Below are 27,804 nucleotides of genomic sequence, written 5' to 3' on the forward strand. Positions count from 1 at the left end.
TCCAATAAGGTCCAAATTATAAATCACTTATTAATATTTGCTTTTAGCAATGTACAAATGTTGAAGTCTGTTCTCTTTCTCTCTCTCTCGCTGTGCCAGATATTAATAAGAAACCGAGCCACGGACCTGGATGCGCGTATGGTTGATGGCTCCACCGCCCTGATTCTGGCGGCCAGGCTCGCTGTGGAGGGAATGGTGGAGGAACTAATAGCCTGCCATGCTGATGTCAACGCTGTTGATGAGATAGGTAAACAGGAGAAGATCCTACACCAGCGCATCCGCCCAAACCATCATCCACACACTGCGGCTCAAATAGTTGTTACTATTCGTAACCCACAATTAAGTTCATGAGTGATAGGAGCAGAATTAGGCCATTTGGCCCATCAAGTCTACTCCGCCATTCAATCATGGCTGACCTATTTCTCCCTCCTCCTGCCTTGTCCCCCATAGCCCCTGACACCCGTACTAATCAAGTATCGGTCAATCTCCGCCTTAAAAATATCCGTTGACTTGGCCTCCACAGCCTTCTATGGCAATGGACAGATTCACAGATTCACCACCCTCTGAGTAAAGAAATTCCTCCTCATCTTCATAATAGGACCTAAAACTAAACGTTTAGTTTTTAGTTTAGAGATACAGCATGGAAAGAGGCCCTTCGGCCCACCGTGTCCATGCCGACCAGTGGTCCCTGTACACTGACACTATCTTACACACACAAGGGACAATGCCCAAGCTATTCAGCCTACAAATCTGTGCGTCTTTGGAGTGTGGGAGGAAACCGAAGTACCCGGCGAAAATCCATGCGGTGTCACAGGGAGAACGTGCAAACTCTGTGCAGACAGCACCTCTTGTAGCCTCGTAGTCTTGTTGTATTAGAAATGTCTCAAGGTGGTTCATACAGAGTCAGAAAAACCCACTGTATCAACATATAGACACAAAAACTTCCTTCAATCAGCCAAGTCCGATCCAGCCACTAAATTCCCACATGAGTCTTGCATGAATCCCGTGCTTTATTCTCTCCTCATTCACGTCTACTCACTTGCACTCTGGTGACAATTTACAATTTGCAATTTGCTTTGGAATGAGAGAGGAAATCACAGCTCTCGTGGCTGCTGGGAGAACGTGCAAACTCCACACAGCCAGCATTCCTGATGGTCAGGTTTGAACCTTGGCTCACTTTGAGGCAGTGGCTCTACTGGCTGCACCACCTGCAGGGGTGTTGCGAGTCAAAACCAAGCCAGCTCTGGAGGTACCAGGACTAGATGACAGGTCAAAGTAGCATGTTATAGCAGGCAGCGAGATACGAGGGTAATTCCCGCCTTTAGGATCTGCCTGGTCACAAGTGTCAGAGTGGGGAATATCCTGGATCATCAAAGAACTGGAGAGACGGGAGTGGCTTGGATTGTTGTGCGGACAAAAGTGGTGGAGTGGGATGGGGAGGGGAGCCAGTGGGCTTTGAACAAAGGTGAGCACTTCAAAATCAAGCTCAGAGGTAGAGGATGAACAAGACTCACGCACTTGAATCTTGAATGAGGACCAAGTTAGAAATAGGAAACCGGTGCAGGAGTAGGCCATTCGCCCCTTCGAGCCATTCAATATGATCATGGCTGATCATCCAAAATCGGTACCCCGTACCTGCTTCCTCCCCATTTAAGTTGACCCATTGGGGGAGAACTTTGCTCACATTGTCCACCTGTAAAGGAGCTCTGACTCACTGGGGGCCTTGCTGTGGTTCTGAGATGAATGGACCATAAAACTATAAGATTGGCACAAAACGCTGGAGTAACTCAACGGGACAGGCAGCATCTCTGGAGAGAAGGAATGGGTGATGTTTCTGGAGAAGGGTCTCGACCCGAAGCATCACCCATTCCTTCTCTGCAGAGATGCTACCTGTCCTGCTGAGTTACTCCAGCATCTTGTGCTTAGCGTTGTTTTAAACCACCATCTGCAGTTCCTTCCTGGACCATTAACTCTGCTTCTTCCCCCCCGGGTGTTTAGGTAAATCAGCACTGCATTGGGCTGCAGCTGTCAATAATGTCGACGCCACTCTGGTCTTACTGAAGAACGGAGCCAACAAGGATATGCAGGACAGCAAGGTAGGGACATCCTTCCTTAGTGGCGGAAACACCATCTTCACAACTTACATTATCCTTGTACCCTTCCATATCTCTAGTTTCCATCTCCCCCAACTCTTTCCTTGGCCTTCAATATTAATTCCTTCCTCGCTGCTAGTTTCCCCGCACAAGAAGCGATCTCTCAGTACAAAGAAAATAGACAATAGGTGCAGGAGTAGGCCATTCGGCCCTTCCAGTCAGCACCGCCATTCAATGTGATCATGGCTGATCATCCCCAATCAGTACCCTGTTCCTGCCTTCTCCCCATATCCCCTAGCTCCGTTATCTTTAAGAGCCCTATCTAGCTCTCTCTTGAAAGCATCCAGAGAACCGGCCTCCACCGCCCTCTGAGGCAGAGAATTCCACAGACTCACCACTCTCTGTGAGAAAAAGTGTTTCCTCCTCTCCGTTCTAAATGGCTTACCCCTTACTCTTAAACTGGTTCTGGACTCCCCCAACATCGGGAACATGTTTCCTGCCTCTAACGTGTCCAAACCCTTAATGATCTTATATGTTTCAATAAGATCACCCTCTCATCCTTCTAAACTCCAGAGTGTACAAGCCCAGCCGCTCCATTCTCTCAGCATATGACAGTCCCACTATCCTGGGAATTAACCTAGTAAATCTACGCTGCACTCCTTCAATAGCAAGAATGTCCTTCCTCAAATTAGGGGACCAAAGCTGCACACAATGCTCCAGGTGTGGTCTCACTAGGGCTCTGTACAACTGCAGAAGGACATTGATATCTCCTCTCCACCTATGTTTCAGGAGGAGACGCCACTTTTCCTGGCTGCCCGGGAAGGAAGCTTCGAGGCGGCCAAGATGTTGCTGGACCACTTTGCCAACCGGGACATCACGGACCACATGGACCGCCTGCCCCGGGACATTGCGCAGGAGCGGATGCACCACGACATCGTTCAGCTCCTGGACGAGTACAACGCCGTGCGAAGCCCCCAGGGTCTGGGCGGCCACTCCATGTCCCCCCTCATGTGCCCGCCCAACGGCTACATGGGCAACCTCAAGCAGACTCCCCAAGGCAAGAAGGCTCGGAGGCCCAGCTCCAAGAACCTGGCTTCCGGGAACTCAGGCAGCATGGCCAAGGAGTTGAAGGAGGCGAAGGCGCGGAACAAGAAGTTGAGTTTGGACTGCCAGGCCTCTCTGATGGAAAGCTCCATCACCTTATCTCCTGTGGACTCCTTGGATTCGCCGCGTGCCTACATTGCAAATCCCACCTCCCCGGTCATGAATTCCTCGGGGATCCTGCATCCTGCCAGCTCCTTGTCGGTCCTGGCTGGGACTCCCGTCAACGGCATCCTGGAGGGTCCCTTCACCGTGTCCTTGGCCAGCCTAGGTGAGCTGGCGGGCCAGAACGCCACCATTTTGTCCATGAGCCGCATGCAGCCGCGGCTCTCCATGGCCGGTCAGGCCAACTGCCTCCTGAATGCCGGCAGCTTGGGCCTCAACGTGGGCATGGTCAGTCCCATCACCGCCGTGCCCTTCGAGTGGCAACCCAGGATGCCCAGTGCCGTGCAGCAGCCCAGTGCCGCGCCCCAGGGGAACATGCGCCAGGGGCTGGCGCTGCAGGCCCACCGGCAGCAGCTGATCGCCGGCCAGCCCAGCCCGGTCAAGCCGCAGAACCCAGCCGAGCAAGCTGCCAGCGGGCAGCCCAGGTGCCTCCCTCCAGCCTCCGGCCAGCAGGGTATGCTGCGGAGCGAGATGGGCCGGATAGCGGACCGCCCGCCACAAGAGGCGCCACCTCCCCAAGCCCCCGTGCCCGCCTTCTTCAAGCAACACAGCAACCCCACCACGGAGGACTATCTGCCTCCCACCTCCAAACACGGCTACACGGCCGGCCGCGACAACGCCCCCAAACATTACCTCCACATGAAGAATGAGCACCCGTACCTAACACCATCACCAGAGTCACCCGAACAATGGTCCAGCCCCTCTCCCCACTCCATGTCCGACTGGTCAGACTCTACCCCCAGCCCCACCATCATGGGACACCAGCCCCAAATGCAGCACATGGCTGATCAAGTAACCAAAATGCAGGTTTTTGCATAAAACTCCCCGTTCTGTCCTTTTTCTTCTTATTTTGTCTCGAAAGGAAAGGATCGGATCTATAGGATGTTAGGACCCTGGGCTGCTGTTGGCTTTCATCTTGCAATTTCTCCTCTCATTAACTACAAAGAGACACGGGCGGGAAGAAACTAGTTCTGCAGTGGACACTGGCGGGATCTCCGACGGCAATCGCCTTTTGAAATTCATTCTTTCTTTATAAAAAAAAAACACATTTCCAAGACGGGAGGATTTTGGCCTCACTGCCTGTTGAAGCTACTGAATTGAAGGAGGGGTTTACAAGATATTGCAGCCTGTTACATTCCTTATCATTCTTGCCGAAGGTCGAAAAACCTTCACTGTCAAACCATCTCTCCCCACCACCCTTCCCCACTCTGCTGCTGGGCTCTCTGGACTTTACCTGCCTATTGATGCTGACATGACTAATGCCAGACTATCTCCGAACTCTCGTTTTGCCCCAGGCGATCGACCCATGGCTGCCATATCCCACTGGGGGAGAAACATAGTTGCTTCAGAACAGTTTGGGCGAGAAGACTCTGTCTTTCCAGGAGAAGGAGAAACCAATGTCACACAACTAATCTGTAATTGTAGATCCAGCTCCTTTGCCCATGGAATGCCACAATGTGGTATGGAAGCTCTCCAGTGAACTGTAAGCATTGTAATTTAACTGCCTGTAAAAGTCCCTGAGGTTTGTGTCTAAACCAGCGTAGCCTCAGCTAAGGACTCTGCCATTTCATTATATATAATTATTGAGTATTTTTTCAAATGCGATTTCTTTACCCGAAGTCCTGTTATTTCTTTCGCCCAGTATAAAAACATTTTAAAAAACTTACTGCCTTTGCAACTTGCTACGCTGCCAAGTATTATTGTACAATTATTTAACTCTTTCTGAGGGACACTGTTATTTTGTATTGTCCATTATCAGCAACTTTCACAAAGGTCCAAAATCTAGTCTTTTCCAGTTGGAAAGCCGGATTGGAACCACAAACCTCGCTCTCAAAAGCCAACCCAGCTTCAGAAGTTCTCAGTGGAGGGACCACTAACCGTAGAGTTCGTCATTTGGCCAGTATATAAATCTCTGTAGTTTTCCCATCACACCAGACCGCTGCACGTGGCACGTACGCAGTACGTCAAGATAATTAATGAATGATTACCTAACGCTTTCCTTTTTTTTAAGGAAGAGCAACATCACAATTTCTGTCCATTTTAATTATCTGCGGGATGTTTCATTAGATATTGCCCTTCTACCGTTGGAACCGAGTAGCTAACCTGGTTCTTTTTTTATTTATCAAAAAATTCATTCAAAAATAATATTTACACTACAACAAAACAAATCAGAAACCACCACCATAATACAATGCAGACAAATATCCGATGCTACAATCCTTATTGAGGATACATTCCCACCCCCCGCGGTGCCCAACGGTCCCGGAAATCCTCCAGGGAGCCCGTGGACAGCGAGTAATCCATCTCTAATCCCACCCGGGCAAGGACGTTACCCCGGAGAAGGGGCGGGTGGGCAGCCGGCTCGGGTAGAGCCCTCTTCCGCCTGGCACCGTGACTGGCGGATGGCCAGCTTGGCCAGGCCCAGGAGCAGCAACCCAACCAGGACATCTTCAGCCCTACCCTCTCCCCTACGCACAGGGAGTCCAAATATGAGGATGGTGGGTGTGAAGGGCAGCCAGAAGGCAAGAAGCAGCCCCTTTAGATATTGAAACAGGGGCTGCAGCCTCACGCACTCCAAATACACGTGGTACACAGACTCTTCCAGCCCGCAACAGTGGCAGGCGGCTGGCAAGTCTGTGAACCGCGATAGAAACAGGTTGCAGGGAACACCTTGGTGCAATACCCTCCACCCCAGCTCCCCAATGTAGAGTGGGACGGGATCCCTGCGTAGAGGGACCCCCCCACCCCACCCCCGGCACTTCTTAGTGGCAATAGGCCTGACAAGTCTGACATTTGGTTTAAAATCACAATCAAATGAGGGATTATTTGATTGGAACCATACCAGCCGCACTGCCTTGGTTTAGAATCTTTGTAATCCCTTTTGCATCCGGCCTGGGCAAGTCTTCTGGAGTTTTGTTCAGTGCTCTTGTTCAGCTGAACCCAGTGACATGGGACTTTAACACAATTGCCAGTCGTTACAAAATCCCCACTTCTAATTATCCAGCAGAATTAGCAGCAAGACAAGAGTCCTGATGTAAATATGATAGGGAGGATGGACTGGGCTTTGGTTTCAAGCCTGTACTCTGCATCTTTCTCACCCACAGTCAGTATGCCCCTGGTCACTTCAAGCTGTGTAGACTCTCAGAATGTGTCTGGGTACACAGGCATCACGAGTAAGAGAACAAGGCAAATGCTGGGAAATAAATTTGGGTGGATTATTTCTGATTTAATTTAGAGGCCTATTGGACATCTAGAGTAAAGCCTTTGCTAATTTCTCCATTATCCCAGAATGGGGGAGGCAATTCTTGGGGCCATCTTTGGCTGCTGCTACAAAACAAGGGGTGTTACACCAGAGGCAGGCAAGCCTTGCATGACCCTGAGTGAGAAAGCCAACACAGGGAGGTATTGATCCAAAAAGATTCAAAGACAAATTGAATTAAGTTGGAATGTAAACCTCCAGAGATGCTGCCTGACCTGCCGAGTTACTCCAGCACTTTGCGCTCTATGCACCATTCCTGCATCTTCACTTCCTTGCATCTCTCTTGAATCTGAACAGCGTGCTTTCAAATCAATGGCGTGAAGTGGGAGAGATGAGGACATGGAAGAGTATAGTACAGGAGAAGAGTAAGGCTTCCTTCCTTCCACTTCCTCTGGGTTCATTTCAAGTCTTGGCCTCATTGGGTAAATCACCCCCCCCCCCCCATTCCCAAGTGTGGTTCTGGGCCCAATGGTGGGCACAGCAGTACGGAGAGGGGTACCCTATGCCCACCCTAGGACAGGATCCTATGCCAGACATGGAGGGCATAATGCTTTAAGGGGTTTGCCCTATTACATGAAGCTTCATTGACTGCCAACACATGACCTTGAAGGACAGGATAGGGACAATTTTCTTGTGTCCAATGTTTTTTGGCCATGAAAGCTAGGCCTGGACAGTTGGAGTTGGGGAATGCGTGGCCAAGAGAAGGAACTTAGTTACATATAGCAGCATAGTGGTGTAGGTGTTAGAGCTACTGGCTCACAGTGCCGGAAACATGGGTTCGATCCTGACCTCGGGTGCTGCCTGTGTGGAGTTTGCACCAGTTTTCTCCTTTGCACCAGTTCCTCCCACAACCCAAAGACGTGCGGGCTTGCAGGTTAATCGGCCTCTGCTAAATTGCCCCTAGAGTGTAGGGAGTGGACAAGATAGCAGGATAACGTGGAACTAGTGTGAACGGGTGGTCGGCGTGGACTCGGTGGGCCGAAGGGCTGTACGTCTCCACGCTGAATATGTGAAGCAGATGTATGGGGTGGGGAGACCAGGCATGGCGGGGGAGAGAGATGCAGGTCTGGAAGGCAACAGGTTGAGATGGTAAGCCCTGGAAGACAAGGGCCATGCAGTGATCAGGCATGGGGTTGGGAATGAGAGATGCTGGTTATCTTGGCTTCTCCTATCTCTTTCGTGGGTGGAATGGACAAGGTAAAGCTAATTCAAACGCATGGATTCTATATTTAATTCTAGCCAAGCACCTGCAACAGGGAGAGCATCAGACAGCTGGGTTATATCCTGCCAGAGGAACTGAAATTATGAAGGACCTATATATATATTTTATATATTTTTTCTCAATATTCTTGGTCAGAAAACACAACTCGAAACAGTAGAGTGTACATTTATAGCATTAACTGATTTTTTTTTTAAAGAAAAAAGTGTAAATAAATAAAACTGAAGAACAAAAAAAATCATTTACTCATTTCAAAAATACTTTGTTGATTGTTGAGATGTTTTATGTACTCGGACAAAATTCTATTTCCTATTAGTCAAATGTCACACAGAAACACAGCCAATGTATTTGGCAGTTTATTCTTAGAAGGATTTTCTAGATATTTTATAATATTTCAAGACTTTTTACAAAAAAATGTAGCTTTAATCTGTACAGAAAAGTATTTGAAGTCACATCCTTTGTATGCAAGCAGTACAGGTTGTGAGGTGAATATACTTCTAAATAAAGCTGTAGGAAACTACACACTGTGGCTCTCAAGTACTTTGTTTGCAATGAAAACACACGTCGGGAATTATTTGCATTGATCTGAGTATAGAAGCTGGGATGTAATGTTAAAATTGTACAAGCATTGGTGAGACCAAATCTGGAGTATGGGGTACAATTTTGGTCGCCAAATTATAGGAAGGATGTCAACAAAATAGAGAGAGTACAGAGGAGATTTACTAGAATGTTGCCTGGGTTTCAACAACTAAGTTACAGAGATAGGTTGAATAAGTTAGGTCTTTATTCTCTGGAGCGCAGAAGGTTAAGGGGGGACCTGATAGAGGTCTTTAAAATGATGAGAGGGATAGACAGAGTTGATGTGGACAAGCTTTTCCCTTTGAGAATAGGGAAGATTCAAACAAGAGGACATGACTTCAGAATTAAGGGACAGAAGTTTAGGGGTAATATGAGGGGGAACTTCTTTACGCAGAGAGTGGTGGCGGTGTGGAATGAGCTCCCAGTGGAAGTGGTGGAGGCAGGTTCATTGGTATCATTTAAAAATAAATTGGATAGGCATATGGATGAGAAGGGAATGGAGGGTTATGGTACGAGTGCAGGCAGGTGGGACTAAGGGGAAAAAAATTTGTTCGGCATGGACTTGTAGGGCCGAGGTGGCCTGTTTCCGTGCTGTAATTGTTATATGGTTATATGTTATATGGTTATCCTGTAAATTGGGGAATATTTTTTTCCGATGGAATGCAATGGGACAAGTCTTGGGGTGACACGGTGGCACAGCGGTAGAGTTGCTGCCTTTCAGCGCCAGAGACCCGGGTTCGATCCTGACTATGTGTGCTGTCTGTAAGGAGTTTGCATGTTCTCCCTGTGACCCCTTGGGTTTCTTCCGGGCGCTCCGGTTTCCTGCCACCATCCAAAGACGCACAGTTTTGTAGGTTAATTGTCATCGGTAAATATTGTAAATTGTCCCTGGTGTGTAGGATAGTGCTAATGTACGGGGTGATCGCTGGTCGGCACGCACTTGGTGGGCCGAAGGGCCTGTTTCCGCACAGTATCTCTCAAATCTAAAGTCTTTCTTTGTCTGAAATCACTCTTCACCAGCTCCAGGGGCAAGGGTGTTCCTTCCAATGTGGTTCCAGCCCTAGCTCAGTTCACTGGTCTCACACGACAGCTCTGACAGCCGGCAAGGTCCCACCTCCTAATTCATCAGTTGTGTCTGAATGCCTGAGATAATGGTGTTCTATAAGACTCACAAATTTAAAAAGTTCAAATAAAGATGAAAAATATTTTCATAACCAAGGAACATGTGCTGAAGGGCATTTAAAGTTACATTTGCTTTTATGCCAGTGGCCAATGTGTCTAGATGGTTGAGTAGGAGCCATTGCGTGACCTTGCGTTTATCCTGCACAGGCTTGGTGGGAGGGTTGAGAGCAGTGAAGGTGTGGAGCTTACCACTCTCCCCATGGAGTCCATGCAGCAGAAGCCGTGGCTTGGGTCCACTGAAGAATTGGAACCTCCACTTCCTCAGGGAAATATGAATGAGGTTCACCAGAATGCTGCGTGGATTTGAAGATATCAGTCATAAGGTTGAACAAACTCAGATTGTTTTTTTGAAGCATTGGAGACTGAGGGCTACCCGATATAAGTATGTAGAATCATGAGGGGCATAGATAGTTTAGATCAAGGGTTCCCAACCTGGGGTAAATTTCGCCTACCCAGGGGGTAAATGTGTCATGAAATAACATTGATATGTGCCATTAAAGTTGCCAGGGGTAAACAGGGCGAAAAAGGTTGGGGACCCCTGGTTTAGACGATTATCACCTTTTACCCCAGGGTGGAGATGTCAAAGACGAGGGGACATAGCTTTAAGTGGAGTGAGCCTCAAAGGAGATGTGTGGGGCAAGTTTTTTTTACATGATGGTGGTGGGTGCCTGGAACATGCTACTGGGGGCGGTGATAGAGCCAGATGAGATAGTTAACATTAATAATAATAAACATTAATAATAATAAAACATTAATGATAAAACACCATTGATCAAGCATGTGAACCAACAAAATACCAGATCAAAGGGAGGATGCAGATTTTTGGCTGTCGAGTAGAGCAACTACTCGTGGATAAAAACTGTTTTTATGTCTGGGTGTGGCAGCTTTGACAGTCCGGAGTTCAGATTGACAAGGCTTGCAAGGCTTCCTATTCTTTGCATACGAATTGTATCTAAGTTTCGATCTCTCTGGCACCTCTCGCAGCTTGTCCCAGCTCTGCAGAGAGCAATCCCAATTTGACCAAATCTCCCAGCAAGCCCTGACACTAACTCCATTTTGAAGTCCTGACTGGTCCAATTTAGCCAAAAAGGATTAACAGATTCAGATAGGCCATCGCATTGCATTAATACCCTGGCATATGTCCAAACCAGAATGTGTAGGAAGGAGCTGCAGCTGCTGGTTTAAACCGAAGATAGACACAAAATGCTGAAGTAACTCAGCGGGACAAGCAGCATCTCGAGTGAAAAGGAATGGGTGACGTTTCGGGCTGAGAAGTGTTCCTCCAACTGTTTGTATCTATCTTTGGTCTAAACTAACATGTCGCGCACCCAAAAAAACATGATTCGAAGGAGTAACAACTCTTTCGCTGCAGCTGCGGAAAGATTCAAATATTATTCACACAACAAAAACAAGCTTAACCTCATCTTTAATCTATGCATCAAATCTCCAAATCTGCCTTCTTCCCATAACCCACGATATGTGCGTGTTTCCTGGCACAGTAATCAAATGAGCTGCTGCAGACCAGGAAGTGAAAATGAAACCATAGAGATAAGTTTGGTGCGACCTGAAGGTTCACTGCCTGGCAGCATGCATCAGGAAATGGACGATGAAATTGAGGTAACTTCTTTGCGTTATAATTTTGTGAACTCATTGCAGATGTCGGTCATTGTTAAAAAAAGATTCGCAACTGGACTTAACTGAAGGCTTGTGCCAAGATTAGTTGGCATCGGGAATAATATCAGCAAACATTAGGCTCAGCAAAAAGATTGCGTCTTCTTTCACCCGGCCTCTCCCCTGCCCAACTTCCCCTGAAAAAGTCGTTTCCCACCCCCCGATCTCTCGTGCTGAAGAAGGGTCTCAATCCGAAACGTCATCGATTCCTACTCTCCACAGTTGCTGTCCGACCCACTGACTTACTCCAGCATTTTGTGTCTATCTGAGATTTAGGGAGTTGGGTGGAGTTAATCAAAGACTTAACTAAGATATTTGTTTAAGAAGGAACTGCAGATGCTGGAAAATTCGAAGGTAGACAAAATTTCCTTCGCTCCATAGATGCTGCTGCACCTGCTGAGTTTTGTCTACCACTTAACTAAGATAAACCAGAGTTTCTTTTCTGCCGGAATGAAACGGGATATGGATTCAAGCACAGGATTTATGTTATCTAACAGTGTTATCATTCTTTGAAACGCCATCTTGTCTATATTCACCAGAGATGCTGCTTAAACCGGTTGAGTTAGTCCAACACTTTGTACCTTTGTCACCCAGCTGCCCTTGTTGCTCGGATTTTCTTCTTTGCATATCTATTTCGGAGGAAGTAGACATTAGGAGAAGTAGTTTTATTTATTTGTGCGTGTGTGTCTACGTGTGTGTGTGTGTGTCTCTACATGTGTGTATCTACTTGTCTGTGTGTATCGCTACTTGTATGTGAGTGTGTGTGTGTGTTCATAAGTTTTAAGGGCAGTATTAGGCCATTCGGCCCATCAAGTCTACACCATTCAATCATGGCCGATCTATCTTTCCCTCTCAACCCCATTCTCCTGCCTTCTTCCCATAACCCACGATATGTGCGTGTTTTCTTGTGTGAGTTAATGTGTGTGTAGTTTAGAGATGCAACATGGAAACAGTCCCAGCAAGTCCATGCTGACCATTGATCAACTATCCACACGAGTTTTATGTTTTAATGTTATCACCCGCTCTCTATGCTCCATAAGGTGTGATTTACAGAGGTCAATGAACCTTGAAATCCGCACGTCTGCCTGATGTTGGAGGAAGTCGGAGCACCCGGAGGAAATCCACGCGGTCACAGGGTGAAGTGTAAAACTCCACATAGACAGCATAGACAGTAGTCAGGGTGGGACCTGGGTCTCGGATGCTGTGAGGCAGCAACTCTGCCCCTGTGCCACTGTGTCGCAAGGGAAACGTGTTTTGTAGGAATGTCATTGTGTTCTCTGCGGCTGCAAGAAGTGCCGCAGGCGGGAAGCAACGAGCCGTGGACGGGACTGTGAACCCTGAAAGTAAGAGGCTTCCAATTTTGAACTGCAGGGATCCTGGTGCTCAGCGGTAGAGTTGCTGCCTTACAGCACCAAAGACCCAGGTTCGATCCTGACCGCGGGTGCTGTCTGTACGGAGTTTGTACGTTCTACCCGTGACCGCGCGGGTTTTCTCCGGGTGCTCCGGTTTCCTCCCACACTCACACGACGGGCAGGTTTGTGGGTTAATTGGCTTCTGTAAATTGTAAATTGTTCCTAGTGTGTAGGATAGCGGTAGTGTACGGGATGAATGCTGGTCGGCGTGGACTCGGGAGGCCGAAAGTCTAAAGCTCCCCCCGTATATTCTGGGCAGAACCGATACTCTGTACAGGGGCAGTGGGGGAGGGGAAACTAAGACTGTGACCTTAATTGGAAATCGATAACGGTTAAATTAATAATTAAGCCAAAAGGACACAAAGTGCTGGAGTAATCGCAGCAGGTCACGCAGCATCCCTGGGGAACATGTGGCGGAAGGAACTGCAGGTGCTAGTTTCAACCGAAGATAAGCACAAAATGCTGGAGTAACTCAGCGGGACAGGCAGCATCTGTGGAGAGAAGGAATGGGTGATGTTTAGGGTCGAGGCCCTTCTTCAACCCGAAACATCACCTCCATTTCCTCCAGACCTGCTGGTGTTACTCCAGCACTTTTTCCTCTTTTGTTTAATCCAACCTCCACAATTCCTTATCGCTACACAATAATTTATCCAGTTTGTTTGAGCCAGGTTTTCATTTGGTGCCACGGATTATTCATCCCACACAACCTTCTAACAATACTGTTATTAAGAGGTCTTCAACACCCCTTTCCCATGGAGGTCCATGCCTAAAGCATTGGACAGGCTAGATGCAGGAAAAATGGTCCCGATGTTGGGGCAGTCCAGAACCAGGGGTCACAGTTTAAGAATAAGGGGTCGGCCATTTAGCACTGAGATGAGGAAAAATGTCTTCACCCAGAGAGTTGTGAATCTGTGGAATTCTCTGCCGCAAAAGGCAGTGGAGGCCAATTCACTGGATGTTTTCAAGAGAGAGTTAGATATGGCTCTTAGGGCTAACGGAATCAAGGGATATGGGGAAAAAGCAGGAACGGGGTACTGATTTTTGATGATCAGCCATGATCATATTGAATGGCGGTGCTGGCTCGAAGGGCTGAATGGCCTACTCCTGCACCTATTTTTCTGTTTTCTATGACTATGTTACACAAACCCCTACGCACCTCTCGACCCGAAACGTCACCCATTCCTTCTCTCCAGAGATGTTGCTTGTCATGCTGATTTACTCCTGCATTTTGTGTCTATCCCCACTCGATTAGCCAGGCCTACTTGCAGTCACATTGTGTTTGAGTCCAGTTGGAGCTCTTTGGAAGTTTCCAGAACTCAGCGTGCTAGTGTCACGCTGACCAGCAACCCTCAAAGTTGTTTAATCTCCCAAAAAAAAGGTCAACGTTCTCCCAAGAAGAATTTCTGGCACGTTTTCCCTTTTAGGTTTTTGTTTCCACGTTGAGATCCACTGGCGTCACTTCAAATGCATAGAGTCCAAAAAGAATCTTGCGTAAAGGGCCTGTCCCACTTGGGTGTAATTTGCGTGTCACATAGGTGGTGCGCGAAGATTTCGTGAATCCCGAAATCCTGGGGCGCCGTGCGCGATCGTGCATCACTGCCTACACCACCACTCCTCACCACGTGCCACGCGCGCATTACAACGCGTGGGCATCGTGACGCGAAAATGATGTCCCGTAAATGACACGCAAATTACACCCAAGTGGGACAGGCGGCATCTCCGGAGAGAATGGACAGGCGACGTTTTGGGTCGGGACCCTTCTTCAGATTGATTGTAGTAGGGGGGTCTCTGGTGGAGCGGTGAGGCAGCAGCTCTAACACTGTGCTCGGACATTAATTTTGTTGATCTTGGTGACAGTTGGAGAAGGGCAGTCGGCGGCTGAGAGAGCTGTTTCACGCCAAGGAGATCCCTGCGGCCACTGCCGAGACCCTGATGATACGCTACCACAATGGCTATGACACGGTGGCTCAAGAGATCATTCGGCTGAAGGAGCAAGGTGAAGGTAGGTTGCGACCACCATGCCCTCATTGAAGGTAGGCATGCAGGTGCAGCAGGCAGTGAAGAAAGCGAATGGTATATTAGCTTTCATAGCAAAAGGATTTGAGTATAGGAGCAGGGAGCAGGGAGGTTCTACTGCTGTTGGTGAGACCACACCTGGAGTATTGTGTACAGTTTTGGTCTCCAAATCTGAGGAAGGACATTATTGCCATAGAGGGAGTGCAGAGAAGGTTCACCAGACTGATTCCTGGGATGGCAGGACTTTCATATGAAGAAAGACAGAATAGACTCAGCTTGTACTCACTAGAATTTAGAAGATTGAGGGGGGATCTTATAGAAACTTACAAAATTCTTAAGGGGTTGGACAGGCTAGATGCAGGAAGATTGTTCCCGATGTTGGGGAAGTCCAGGACAAGGGGTCACAGCTTAAGGATAGGGGGGAAATCCTTTAAGACCGAGATGAGCAAAACATTTTTCACACAGAGAGTGGTGAATCTCTGAAACTCTCTGCTGAGGGTAGTTGAGGTCCAGTTCATTGGCTATATTTAAGAGGGAGTTAGATGTGGGCCTTGTGGCTAAAGGGATCACGGGGGTATGGAGAGAAGGCAGGTGCAGGATACTGAGTTGGATGATCAGCCATGATCATATTGAATGGCGGTGCAGGCTCGAAGGGCCGAATGGCCTACTCCTGCACCTATTTTCTATGTATCTATATTTCTATGCCCTGGTGTGTCGGGAGTGGATGGGAAAGTGGGATAACATGGTACTAGAGTGAACATTGAATACCCTCCACGGGTGTCAGAGGTTTTGGGGAGCAGGCAGGAGAAGGTAGATCAGCCATGATTGAACACTTGATGGGCCGAATGGCCTAATTCTGCTCCTATCACGTATGAACGTGAATGCAACCATTCTTCATCGGCTGGTGCTGTGGTCTAGAGAGATGGCTTGCACGCCCCCCTCTTGGATCAGGACTGGCTTTACCCAAGAAGGACAGGAGGTCTTCCCCTGAGCCCAGCCCCTAGTCAGCACCTGGGAGCTTTAAATCAAGAGTGAGTGAGAGCTCTAATGAGGTTTGGTGGGATATTGGGCGATGAAACCCAAAATACATTGTTCAGTGACTGGAGTTATAGGGCAATGCCCCTACATCTACACTTCACGCTGCCTCGGCAAGGCCAGCAGCAATATCAAGGACCAGTCTCACCCCTTCTACTCCCCTCCACCATCAGGCAAGGGGTGCAGAAATGTGACAACACACACACCTCCAGTTTCAGGGGCAGTTTCTTCCCAGCTGTTATCAAGCAACTGAGCCATCGTATCACCAACTGGAGAGTGGTCCTGACCTCCCATCTACCTCACGCGAGACCCCCAGACTATATTTAATTGGACTTTTCTTGACTTTGCCAAGTCATCTTCCACTGACTGGTTAGCACGCAGCAAAAACCCCCTTCACTGTACCTCGGTACACGTGACAATAAAATAAACTCAACCCAACCCCAGTTTGGCGGAAGAGAATGGGCACACAAGAAATCACAAAGTGACCTTTCTTTAAGCACTGACCAACTGGCCACATGTTTTAGATTGTAATTTGGAGATACTGCCTGGAAACAGGCCATTTGGCCCACCAAGTGCATGCCGACCATCACTGCTCCCTTCCACCCCTGCAACGGACTGTTCCAGCTGCTACGGTCAGGCAAACGCCTCCGTTGCCATGCGGTGAGAACAGAGAGGTTGAGAAGGAGTTTCTTCCCAGAGGCAATTCGGACTGTAAACGCCTATCTCACCAGGGACTAACTCTACAGAATGTTTTTCCTTCCACTATTTATTATGTAAAAGAATATGTGTGTTATGATTGTGTTTTTAATTTGTTTGGTTGTTTTGTTGTTTGTCTTTTGCACAAAGTCCGTGAGCATTGCCACTTTCATTTCACTGCACATCTCGTATGTGTATGTGACAAATAAACTTGACTTGACTTGACTTGACTTGTTCACTCTAGCTCCATGTTATCCCACTTTCTCACCACTCCCTACATACTAGGGGTAATTTTATTAACAGCGGAACAGTCGCAGGAAGAACATGCAAACTCCACATAGACAATGCCCGAGCCCAAGGTTGAACCCGGGTCTCTGGCTCTGTGAGACAGCGACTCTACCAGTGTTGTGTTTCTGAATGTTCTAATAAAGGACTCCGAATTCCCGATTTTGTAAAAGTGATTCCCAGCCCAAGGGTCTCTGCAGAAGAGTAAATATAATCATTAACTACTGACCTGGTTACGTTAACATTTGCAATTATTCTCCATCCTCTGTGTGTGTGAAGCAATAGTTATCCAAAGTGTATCAGTGACCAGATCCAATTGATAATCTTCCATATGAATGGACAGGGTGGTCACACCAAACTCTTCATGCCCTCGCTGCCTCTTCTCTTCTCCCACACTTCGGTCCATGGATGTTGAATCCCAGTGCATGCCCAACATGCCCATGTAGCTGTCCGAATCCCATCCAGAAGGGTGTCAGGGGTTACGGGGAGAAGGCAGGTCTGGTGGACGGTAACACCGGGAGCCCGCGGGTCCCTGCTGGGAGACCGCTTTTCGGGGCTTCCGCAACGGCGACTTATCTCGCCCGAGTTGCGGGGTTGAGGATGAGCTGGAGCGGGGCCTTACATCGCCCGGCGCGGCTTTAAATGGCCGCGGGACTTGCTAGCGCCCGCCGGGGGCTCCAACACCAAGACCCGGAGCGCGGCCTTGCATCACCCGGCGCGGCTTTAATGGCCGCGGGACACTTACCATCGCCCACCGGGGGCTTTGCCTCTGACATCGGGAGGAGAACGATGAGTGCAGGGGAGAGATAAGACTTTGCCTTCCATCACAGTGAGGAGGAGATTCACTGTGATGAATGTTTGTGTAAATTGTGTTGTGTCTTGGTTCTTCTTGTTTGTATGACTGCAGAAACCAAATTTCGTTTGAACCACTGGGTCCAAATGACAACAAATAAATTGTATTGTATTGAATGGGGTTAGGAGGGAGAGATAGATTAGGCGTGATTGAACGGCAGAGTAGACTCGATGGGTCAAATGCTCCTGATGCTGCTCCTATAACATGAACTAGAACTTTGATCTCCTCCCAACAATGTTCCTTGAGTTGAGCTGAACCAGTTGGCCCCAAAGTAGACAGGATCACTATACAACCAAGAGCATGCACTCTGGTCAAGGTGATCGGGGAGTGGATAGTTGACTTTATATTTACTCGTTAACTTGAGCACAACAACTGAGGCAAACGTAATTCTGGTAACTTTCTTATTTTTTGGTTACAGATTCAGACCACAATGACCCTGAACCTCAGGTAAGGACCAACATTGTCAGATCTTCTGTTGTTGGCTCAGTTTGTTCGATGAATTGGACAATCCCAAGTCAAAGAGGCAAAGTAACCTTCAAGTAGAGGTGACAAATGAGGTTTTTGGTTGCCTAATTTTATGCCCTGTCCCACTTAGGAAACCTGAATGGAAACCTCTGGAGACTGTGCCCCACCCAAGGTTTCCGTGCGGTTCACGGAGGTTTTTGTCAGTCTCCCTACCTGCTTCCACTACCTGCAACCTCTGGCAACCACCTGCAACCTCCGGGAACCGCACGGAAACCTTGGGTTGGGCGCAAAGTCTCCAGAGGTTTCCGTTCAGGTTTCCTAAGTGGGACAGGGGCATTAAGTTGCCAAATTGGGTCTCCATGCTGGTCTCCTCTCCTTACCTGGATACCTTGATCTTGGAGTCAGTGAAGGTTTATCACAATGGGCCCAGTGTCTGAGAGAGGAGGTGCTGGTGTTGGAGAGGGTACACAGGAGGTCTATGAGAATGATTCCAGAAATGATCGGGTTAACATATGATGAGCCTTTGACGGCACTGGACCTGTACTCGCTGGAGTTTAGAAGGATGGGGGGGGGTACCCCATTGAAACCTACCGAATAGTGAAAGACCTGGATAGAGTGGATGTTTCCACTAGTGGGAGAGTCCAGGACCAGAGGGCACAGCCTCAGAATTAAAGGACGTACCTGTAGAAAGAAAATAAGGAGGAATTTCTTTAGTCGATGCGTGGTAAATCTGTGGAATTCATTGTTGTGGAGGCTGTCAATGGATATTTTTAAGGTGGAGGTTCTTGATTAATACAGGTGTCAGGGGTTATGGGGAGAAGGCAGGAAAATGGGGTTGAGAGGGAAAGATAAATCATTCATGCTTAAATAGCAGAGTAGACTTGATGGGCAGAATGGCCTAATTGTGCTCCTAGAATTTATGACATTATGAATGCCGATAACTATATTCTGCACCTTTATCTCCCCATTTACTCCATCTATTGTACGAGTTTGAACTGATCTGTTTGGATAGCATGTACAACAAACTTTTATACTATACGTCGGGAGTCAGACGGGAATGGTGACCCCAGGCCCACAGCCAGCGCAGAGAAGCAGCGCTAAAACCAGCTCAACTCTGCCTGTCCCGCCAGGTTAACCTACAGCCGTGCCTGTAGTTACGAGGACGACGGCCCAGGTTTACAGCCAGCGCGGAGAAGCAGCGCTAGCTCTGCGGCTCCGGGCTGGGTTGGTTCCCGTAATTATCGGCCACATGGCCCACGGCTGAAGCCTCGCGTGCGTGTGTATGTGTGAGTGTGTGTGTGTGTGTGTGTGTGTGTGTGTGTGTGTGTGTGTGTGTGTGTGAGTGTGTGTGTGTGTGTGTGTGTGTGTGTGTGTGTGTGTGTGTGTGTGTGTGTGTGTGTGTGTGTGTGTGTGTGTGTGTGTGTGTGTGTGTGTGTGTGTGTGTGTGTGTGTGTGTGTGTGTGTGTGTGTGTGTGTGTGTGTGTGTGTGTGTGTGTGGGTGTGTGTGTGTGTGTGTGTGTCGGTGTGTGTGTGTGTGTGTGTGTGTGTGTGTGTGTGTGTGTGTGTGTGTGTGTGTGTGTGTGTGTGTGTGTGTGTGTGTGAGTGTGTGTGTGTGTGTGTGAGTGAGTGTGAGTGTGGGTGTGTGTGTGTGTGTTTGTGTGTGTGTGTGTGTGTGTGTGTGTGTGTGTGTGTGTGTGTGTGTGTGTGTGTGTGTGTGTGTGTGTGTGTGTGTGTGTGTGTGAGTGTGTGTGTGTGAGTGTGTGAGTGTGTGTGTGTGTGTGTGTGTGTGTGTGTGTGTGTGTGTGTGTGTGTGTGTGTGTGTGTGTGTGTGTGTGTGTGTGAGTGTGAGTGTGTGTGTGTGTGTGTGTGTGTTTGAGTGTGTGTGTGAGTGTGTGAGTGTGTGTGTGAGTGTGTGTGTGTGTGTGTGTGTGTGTGTGTGTGTGTGTGTGTGTGTGTGTGAGTGTGTGTGTGTGTGTGAGTGTGTGTGTGTGTGTGCGCTTGTGCATGTGCATGTGTGGGCGGCCGCCAAGAAAGTGTGTGTCCCCCGTCCCCCCCATGTTTTGATAGAGATTTCCGTGCCTGATAGACATGACATTGATAAGTTACCATATTGATGCTATTGCCACTGCTGGTGCCTTAAACCTGATGTATTCTTCTCTTCGCAGGACAATGAAGAGGATGAAGACATACAGGTAATTCAAGTTTCCTGCAAACCTGCACATTAAGTTTATTGTCACCTGCAGATTCTAAGGAAAATCGGGCAGTGCAATGACGTAGCAGGTAGAGATGCTGGCATGTGGGGCAATAGACAGGATGAATCCACACACTCATTTCTCCAGGGTTGCGGAATCAAAAACAACAGGACACATGTTTCATGTAAGAGGAGCAAAAATTAGTTTTAATATCCCCAAGAATTTATCTTTCTGGGTTGGTTTACTATTGTGCCCAGGTCGAGGCCCAGAGAATGGCCTCCTCCTACACCTATTTTCTATGTTTCTATATTAAAAATAAACAGTAGTGCATAGTACTTAAGAGCAGAGTTCTGCCCTGGTCTATTTCCCACCTCTTCCCTTTTTCCAACCCAAGTCGGTCAGCTGTCCAGCTTGAATAACCTTGGTGTGCGGCCTTGTGAGGTGGCAGCTCTATCAGATGCACCATTGTGTCCCCATGTACGCAGTTAATTGTATAAGGAGGTCAAACTCTGCAATGTTCCCCCAATGCCTCCTGTATTTTTGAAGTGTGATTGTATTTGCTTTCTGTTATCAACCAGCACATTGCAGACCGACTAAGGGCCCTTCCACTGACAGCCAGGAACTTGCAAATGTTTAACTCAGCACGAAGAAACGAGGTTCCCCGAGATCAAAGGCAGTTTGCTTGCATTACTTGTAATCATGACTGGTGGCGAGAGGTGCCTGAGAGAAAACAGGTAAAGCTGCAGCAATACTATACCCTTCAGGCACTCAGCATGGTGGCACAGCGGTAGAGATACTGGTTTACAGCGCCAGAGACCCGGGTTCAATCCTGACTACGGGTGCTGCCTGTACGTTCTCCCTGTGACCTGTGTTGGTGAAACCTCTCCCATCCATGTACCTGTCTAACTGTTTCTTAAACATTGGGATAGTTCCAGCCTCAACTACCACCTCTGGCAGCTTGTTCCAGACACCCACCACCATTTGTGTGAAAATGCTATCGCTCAGATTTCTGTTAGACCTTTTCCCCTTCACCTTAAACCTATGTCCTCTGGTCCTCGATTCCCCAACTCTGGGCAAGAGACTCTGTGCATCTACCCGATCTATTCCTCTCATTATTTTATACACTATAAGATCACCCCTCATCCTCCTGCGCTCCAAGCAATAGAGTCCCAGCCTACTCAACCTCTCCCTGTAGCTCAGACCCTCGGGTCCTTGCAACATCCTCGTAAATCTTCCCGGTACCCTTTCCAGCTTGACGTTCGGGTTTATTGTTTAATGGGTCTGATTGAGGACCAGGTTTGGCCGCGATATCGCACGGTCTGTCTCCACAGGTATCAAGATGCCGTGATTGTAAACAAAAATACAAACCTGTGCCGAAGGATCGGGAATGGGGGATTGCTGAGTATTGTTGTGACCACTGCCACCATTCTTTCAGGTAAGGCCAAAGTATTGAGCAGAGAAGTAGAATGAATGAATGAATGGATGAATGAATGAATGCATGCATGAATGATTGAATGAATGATTGAATGAATGAATGATGAATGAATGAATGAATGAATGAATGAATGAATGAATGATGAATGAATGAATGATGAATGAATGAATGGAATGAATTAATGATTGAATGGAATGAATGAATGAAGGATTGAATGGAATGAATGAATGATGAATGAAGGTATGAATGTATGATGAATGAATGTATGTATGAATGAATGAATGATGAATGAATGAATTAATTAATGAATGAATGAACGAAGGTATGAATGATTGAATGAATGAATGATTGAATGAATGAATGAATGAATGAATGTATGAATGAAGGATATAGAATATAGAAGTTGGGAGGTAAAAAAATGGTAAATTGTCCCCAGTGTGTGTAGGATAGTATTCGTGTGCAGGGATCGCTGGTCGGCGTGGACTCTTTGTCTGTAACCTATACTCAACTAAACTGTTAGAGTATTGCGTTCTGTTTTCGTCGCTATGTTTACCGAAGGATGTCGTCAAGCTGGGCAGGGTACAGAGGAGATTTATGAGGATGTTGCCGGGACCCGAGGCTCTGAGCTATAGGGAGAAGTTGAGCAAGCTCGGACTCTGCCGAGCATCAAAAATGTGTCTAGAAATAGGTTTTCGTGACCCAAGTCACCAAACTACATGAAATCTTCCACAGATTTAGATGAAATATAATTGAGAAGGAAGTCATAACTCGTCATTGCCAAAAGTTGCACATTAATTAATTAAACTAATTAGAAAATGAGATCGGGAAAATCTAGTGGCCAATGCCCGTATTACACCATGAGCAGCCTACTTCCGTGTTGCAGTCTATTTAAACTATATATTATTATACCAATATATATATATATATATATATATATATATATATATATATACCAAACCTGTTAATATGAATGTTATATATAATTAAGTATAATTATATTATATAAAAATAATACGATGATATAATTGTGTGTTTTTTGTAATGACACTGTCGCAGAGGTCCTGCTCCTGAACCAGCCTAATTAATGGATTAGGGCAGTTCTTGTGGGTTCCTCCCTTTACTGAACCCCACTGACTGCCAGTGTACAGAGTGGGGGTGACGGCCATAGTGGGACTGGGGCAGTGCCAGGCAGGCATGTTCCAGTCACTTTAATAGGAAATTAAATGAGACTGCAGCAGATGTCCCAGGTTTTAAGGGCTCATGAACTTGCCTAAATAAAGGGTCAGGACAGATCCTCTAGGTTTCCCCATTTACTGAACCCCGCTGACTGCCAAAGTGGGGAGAGTGGGGGTGACGGCCATAGTGGACTGGGGCAGTGTTAGACCTGTGAGAGACCTGTCTTATTTCTGATGTAAATGTCACACCCTGGCCAAGAATCGAATGCTCTGATGTTTACTTGATGAATATTCATTTTAAGCTACAATGAGCTTATATTTATGTTATAGCCCACCCCCCCTCCCCCGATGGTGCCTTTGCAAATGAGGGCTATTACCTTTGACCTAAAAGAACCCTAAAAGTGTTGCATTGTTTATCTCTAGTTTGTGTGTGTGCCTTTGAAACGTGTATCTGTGGATGTAAGTGTGTATGTACATGTGGATGGATGTATGTGTGCATGTATGTTTGGATGTGTACATGTATGTCTGCGTGTGAATGGATGTGTGTGTGTGTGTGTGTGCAGATTTATGTGTGCATGTATGTGTGTGTTTACATGCATGGAAGTGTGCGTATGGATGGATGTGTGTGTGTGGATGTGTGTATGTATGTATGTGTGTGTGGATTGGTGGGTGGATTGTCGCAGTCATTAACCGGCAAGCCGTTATCATAAGTAATTCACTCATTGTTTAAATAATTTGACCAAATACACAGTGAAACGATCCACATTAAAATAAAACTTTATATAATAATTTTTTCCACTATTTCTTTCTTTTGTGTACTTTGAACATTTACAAATGATGCAATGCGCTGGTAGGACATGCCTATGGTCAGTGTGCTTGACAGTTGCTGTTTGTTGACTATGACTTGTCATGGATCGAAGCAGTCTCTTTGGGGCCGGCTCATCTGCTTCACCATCAGGAACTGCCTCTTGAGGTGATTGAGCAGACAACCCAATGTTAAACGTGCTTTGATTGGACTAAAAATTACCCGAAATTTTCCCGGTTTTTCTCTAATTTAATTAAAATGTGCAAGTCTTGTTCATGACGAGTTTCAGGGGTGATTTATATAATGTTTCTACACAATATGTGATAATTTCATGTAGTTTGGTGACTAGGGTCACGAAACTGTAGAATAAAGCTCCTCGGCCCACAGCCTCATAGAGCGCAGGAAACATATCGGTGTACAAAATAATGAGAGGAATAGATCGGGATAATCACACACAGTCTTTTGCCCAGAGTAGGGGAATCGAGGACCAGGGGATATAGGTTTGTGAAGGATGCATGGTGGTGCAGTGTTAGAGTTGCTGCCTCACAGAACGAGAGGCCAGGGTTTGATCCTAGCTACGGGTCTGTTTGGAGTTTGTACGTTCTCATTGTGAATTTGTTCTTGACTGCCCCCCAACACTGGGTCCCTCTTTGATGTCAGCGGCCGCCCCACACCGTGGGCATCATTGAGGCCAGGAGATTGTTGACCATCGACCGGAGTTGTTGACTCAGTATCTGCTTCCCACTTCCAGGGCCTTTGGCCAGATGGGTGTCCCTACTGCCTGCCATAGATGCCGCTGCATCATTCTGCCCCTCCGCATCCTCCCACGCCGGCGACACCAGAGACCACCTGGGCACAACAGGCGGGCTGCACACTACTGCTATGCTGAAGATTGTTGCAACAGGCAAGGTAACTGACCCGATATGGTTTACACCATAGACACAAAATGCTGGAGTAACTCAGCGGGACAGGCAGCATCTTTGGAGGGAAGGGATGGGTGACGTTTCGGTTCGAGTCTGTGCCCGCACACTAGTTCTATCCACGCACTTCTACAGACCCAAGCTGACCCAAACCTCTAGGGGGCCTCCAGTAACATGTTGATTGAATGGGGGTCTGGAAATATGTTGCAAGCTCCCCTTGGTAGCTCCAGAAATTAAACTGTGAATTGTGAGGGGCCTGCATGGTGAAGCAGTAGTAGAGTTGCTGAAGACCCCGTCTGATCCTGACTACGGGTGCTGTCTGTGTGGAGTTTGTACGTTCTCCACGTGACCATGTGGGTTTTCTCCGAGTGCTCCAGTTTCCTCCCACCTTCCAAAGACGTACAGGTTTGTAGGTTAATTGGATTCTGTAAGTTTGTAGATAGAACTAGTATACGGGTGATCATGGGTCGGCGCAGACTCGATGGGCCGAAGGGCCTGTTTCCATGCTGTATCTCTAAACTAAACTAAACTATCGATATAAAATATCGATAAACTTCGATATAAAATGTATCGAAGGCATCGATTATTTGTAAAAAATCCATTTGCTGTCGGTGTTTCATTATGTTCTGTCTCTATCTGGACGATACATAATAATCCTATTGTTACAGTCGGTATTTCGCTCTGAAGTGGCCTGGGAAGTATTTCAGTTCAAGGACCATAGGGGATGGGTGATAAATGGTTGTCTTTAAGGTGAGAGGGGCAAATGTTAAAGTAGATGGGCGGGGCATGTGTTTTTTATACCACAGGGTGGTAAGGGACTGGAACGAACTCTCAGGGGGAGACAGAGACAGATATAACCAATAGTCGGGAGACTGATATGATGAGATATTTGGATGGGCATGGTGAAGTTTATACCAACCGCCCAAACATTCACCATCTATACATCCACTGTCTATACATTCACCATCTATACATTCACTGTATACATTCACTGCCTATACATTGTATACACTCACAGTCCCCACATTCACCATCTATACATCCACTGCCTGTACATTCACTGTATACATTCACAGTCTATACATTCACCATCTATACATTCACTGTATACATTCACTGCCTATACATTGTATACATTCACAGTCCACACATTCACCATCTATACATCCACTGTCTATACATTCACCATTTATACATTCACCATCCATACATCCACTGTATACATTCACGGCCTATACATTGTATACTTTCACCAGCTATACACTGTATAAATTCACGGCCTATACATTGTATACATCCACTGCCTGTACATTGTATACATTCGCCATCTATACATCCACTGCATGTACATTCACCGTATCCATTCACCATTTATGCATTCATCATTTGTACATTCACAATCTATACATTCAGTCTATACATTCACCATATATACATTCACCATCTACACTCACCATCTATAAATTCACTGCCTATACATTCACTGTATACACATACACAATTTATACATTCAGTCTATACATTCATCATATATACATTCACTGTCTATACACTCACCACATACGTGGTCACAATTTATCCATTCACCATATATACATTCACCATTTCTACATTGTCTATATGCTCATCACCTATACATTAATTGTCTAAACATTCACTGTCTATACATTCACCATCTATACATTCACCGTATACATCCACGATCTATACATTCACCACCATCTATACATTCACACTGTCTATACATTCACCATCTATACATTCACCGTATACATCCACCATCTATACATTCACTGTCTATACATTCACCATCTATACATTCACCGTATACATCCACCATCTATACATTCACTGTCTATACATTCACCATCTCTACATCCACTGCTGGTATTCACCTGTATTTCCCTATGTGTTGCAGAGCCCTATGTCATTGGTACTTACTGCGTGCACCCCAGCACCCGGAGAATGCGTGGTCTACCCACGGTCCTGGTCGCCTGCGACCCGCACGAGTCCAGTGGCTCCACCGTGGCCAGTTGCATCAGCCAGGGCTCCCTGATGGAGTGCAGAGTTGAAGACATCATTTGGGAGGATCTCAGGCAGATCCCCGAGGGCAGCGATGATGAGGACGAATGAATTGCTCCAGTCCTGCACTTTCCCACCTCGTCAGCTTGTGGCCCAGAGTAAATATTGACACGGACCAGATGTCTGCTCCATCCCGCAGCAAGGTTCAAACAGAGTGATAACCACACAGTGTTTAAAGCTGTTCCTTAAAACCCAAGGATGCTCCATATTTTCCTTCATTAAAACCACTCTTCTAACTCTGTGCATTTACTGAAATCATTTCACTTGCCGATAGGGCAGTAGTAGTTTTTTAGATAGGCGCACAGCCAAGCTGCCTACCCTACCCTCCACACTTTCATTTCTTCTTTCTCCCTCTCCCTCCTTCCTCAGACTTCCTCCTTATTCCCCTTACCTCTTCTCTCCCTCCCCTCTCTTTACCATGGCTGCCTCTCTCTCCCCTTCCCCTCCCTCTCCGATGACTTCCTCCACCCTATCCCCAACCTCCTCACTCTCTCTGCCACCTCTCCCCTCCCCTTCCATCGCCCCCTCTTCCCCCTGCTGTCCTTTCCAACCCTAATCCATCTCCCTCTGGGTATCACAAAATGTGTAGGAAGGAACTGCAGATGCTGGTTTACACTGAAGGGAGGCACAAAATGCTGGAGTAACTCAGCGGGCAGGACAGGCAGCATCTCTGGATAGAAGGAAAGGGTGAGGCCCTTCTTCAGACTGAAACATCACCCATTCCTTCTCTCCAGAGATGCTGCCTGTCCCACTGAGTTACTCCAGCATTTTGTGTCTGCCTGGTGCTCAGTACCAGCGCTGGCCACAGTGTGGCACTCTCGAGTCCCCTCCCTGGGCAGGCAGTGATTAGTGGGAACTTGGGAATTCCTAAAGATTCTTCAAATTTTAAGTTGGTTCATAAAACAAAGTTGTGATCAACCAAAATATTGGTGACTGCGAGAGATGGAAAGTTAGGTTCTGGGCTTTTATCAACTCTCACTGCAGAGAACTGATCTCCACAAGGTCTGGACAAGGTTAAATTAGTTAGGCCTCATTTATGTGGTGGGATTCTTAAATACACAAGTCTACCTGGTTTATAATTGCATAAATATGTGGCGCAGCTGGTCATGCCTCTACTTCACTGCGCCAGAGACCCGGGTTCGATCCCGACCTCGGGTGCTGTCT

General features: G+C 47.1%; 2 protein-coding genes across 2 annotated transcripts in view; both read left to right on the forward strand.

Annotated features, from left to right (window-relative positions):
- The window catches only part of LOC129714317 (neurogenic locus notch homolog protein 2-like), a 139,353-nt gene extending 130,994 nt beyond the window's left edge, over positions 1-8,359 (forward strand). Inside the window, 3 exon segments of the mRNA XM_055663857.1 lie at positions 100-247; positions 1,999-2,096; positions 2,883-8,359. Coding sequence (XP_055519832.1) covers positions 100-247; positions 1,999-2,096; positions 2,883-4,178 — 1,542 coding nt within the window. The 3' untranslated portion in view covers positions 4,179-8,359.
- Positions 8,360-11,079: 2,720 nt separating this feature from the next.
- On the forward strand, positions 11,080-26,871 carry LOC129714443 (shiftless antiviral inhibitor of ribosomal frameshifting protein homolog). The gene is made up of 8 exons (XM_055664034.1): positions 11,080-11,215; positions 14,539-14,683; positions 17,985-18,013; positions 20,197-20,223; positions 20,802-20,957; positions 21,555-21,658; positions 24,390-24,547; positions 26,477-26,871. Exons 1-8 carry the CDS (start codon positions 11,105-11,107, stop codon positions 26,689-26,691), a joined length of 945 nt encoding a protein of 314 aa, XP_055520009.1. The 5' UTR covers positions 11,080-11,104; the 3' UTR covers positions 26,692-26,871.
- Positions 26,872-27,804: the final 933 nt, after the last annotated feature.

The sequence above is a fragment of the Leucoraja erinacea genome, chromosome 39 (genome assembly GCF_028641065.1).
Source record: "Leucoraja erinacea ecotype New England chromosome 39, Leri_hhj_1, whole genome shotgun sequence".
In the NCBI taxonomy this organism is placed as follows: Eukaryota; Metazoa; Chordata; class Chondrichthyes; order Rajiformes; family Rajidae; genus Leucoraja; species Leucoraja erinaceus.

Coding starts and splice junctions, on each gene's coding strand:
- LOC129714443 (XM_055664034.1), top strand. CDS start 11,105: ATGAGCTGCTGCAGACCAGGAAGTGAAAATGAAACCATAGAGATAAGT. Junction 11,216..14,538: donor AAATGGACGATGAAATTGAG/GTAACTTCTTTG, acceptor TCTTGGTGACAG/TTGGAGAAGGGCAGTCGGCG. Junction 18,014..20,196: donor ACAATGACCCTGAACCTCAG/GTAAGGACCAAC, acceptor TTCTCTTCGCAG/GACAATGAAGAGGATGAAGA.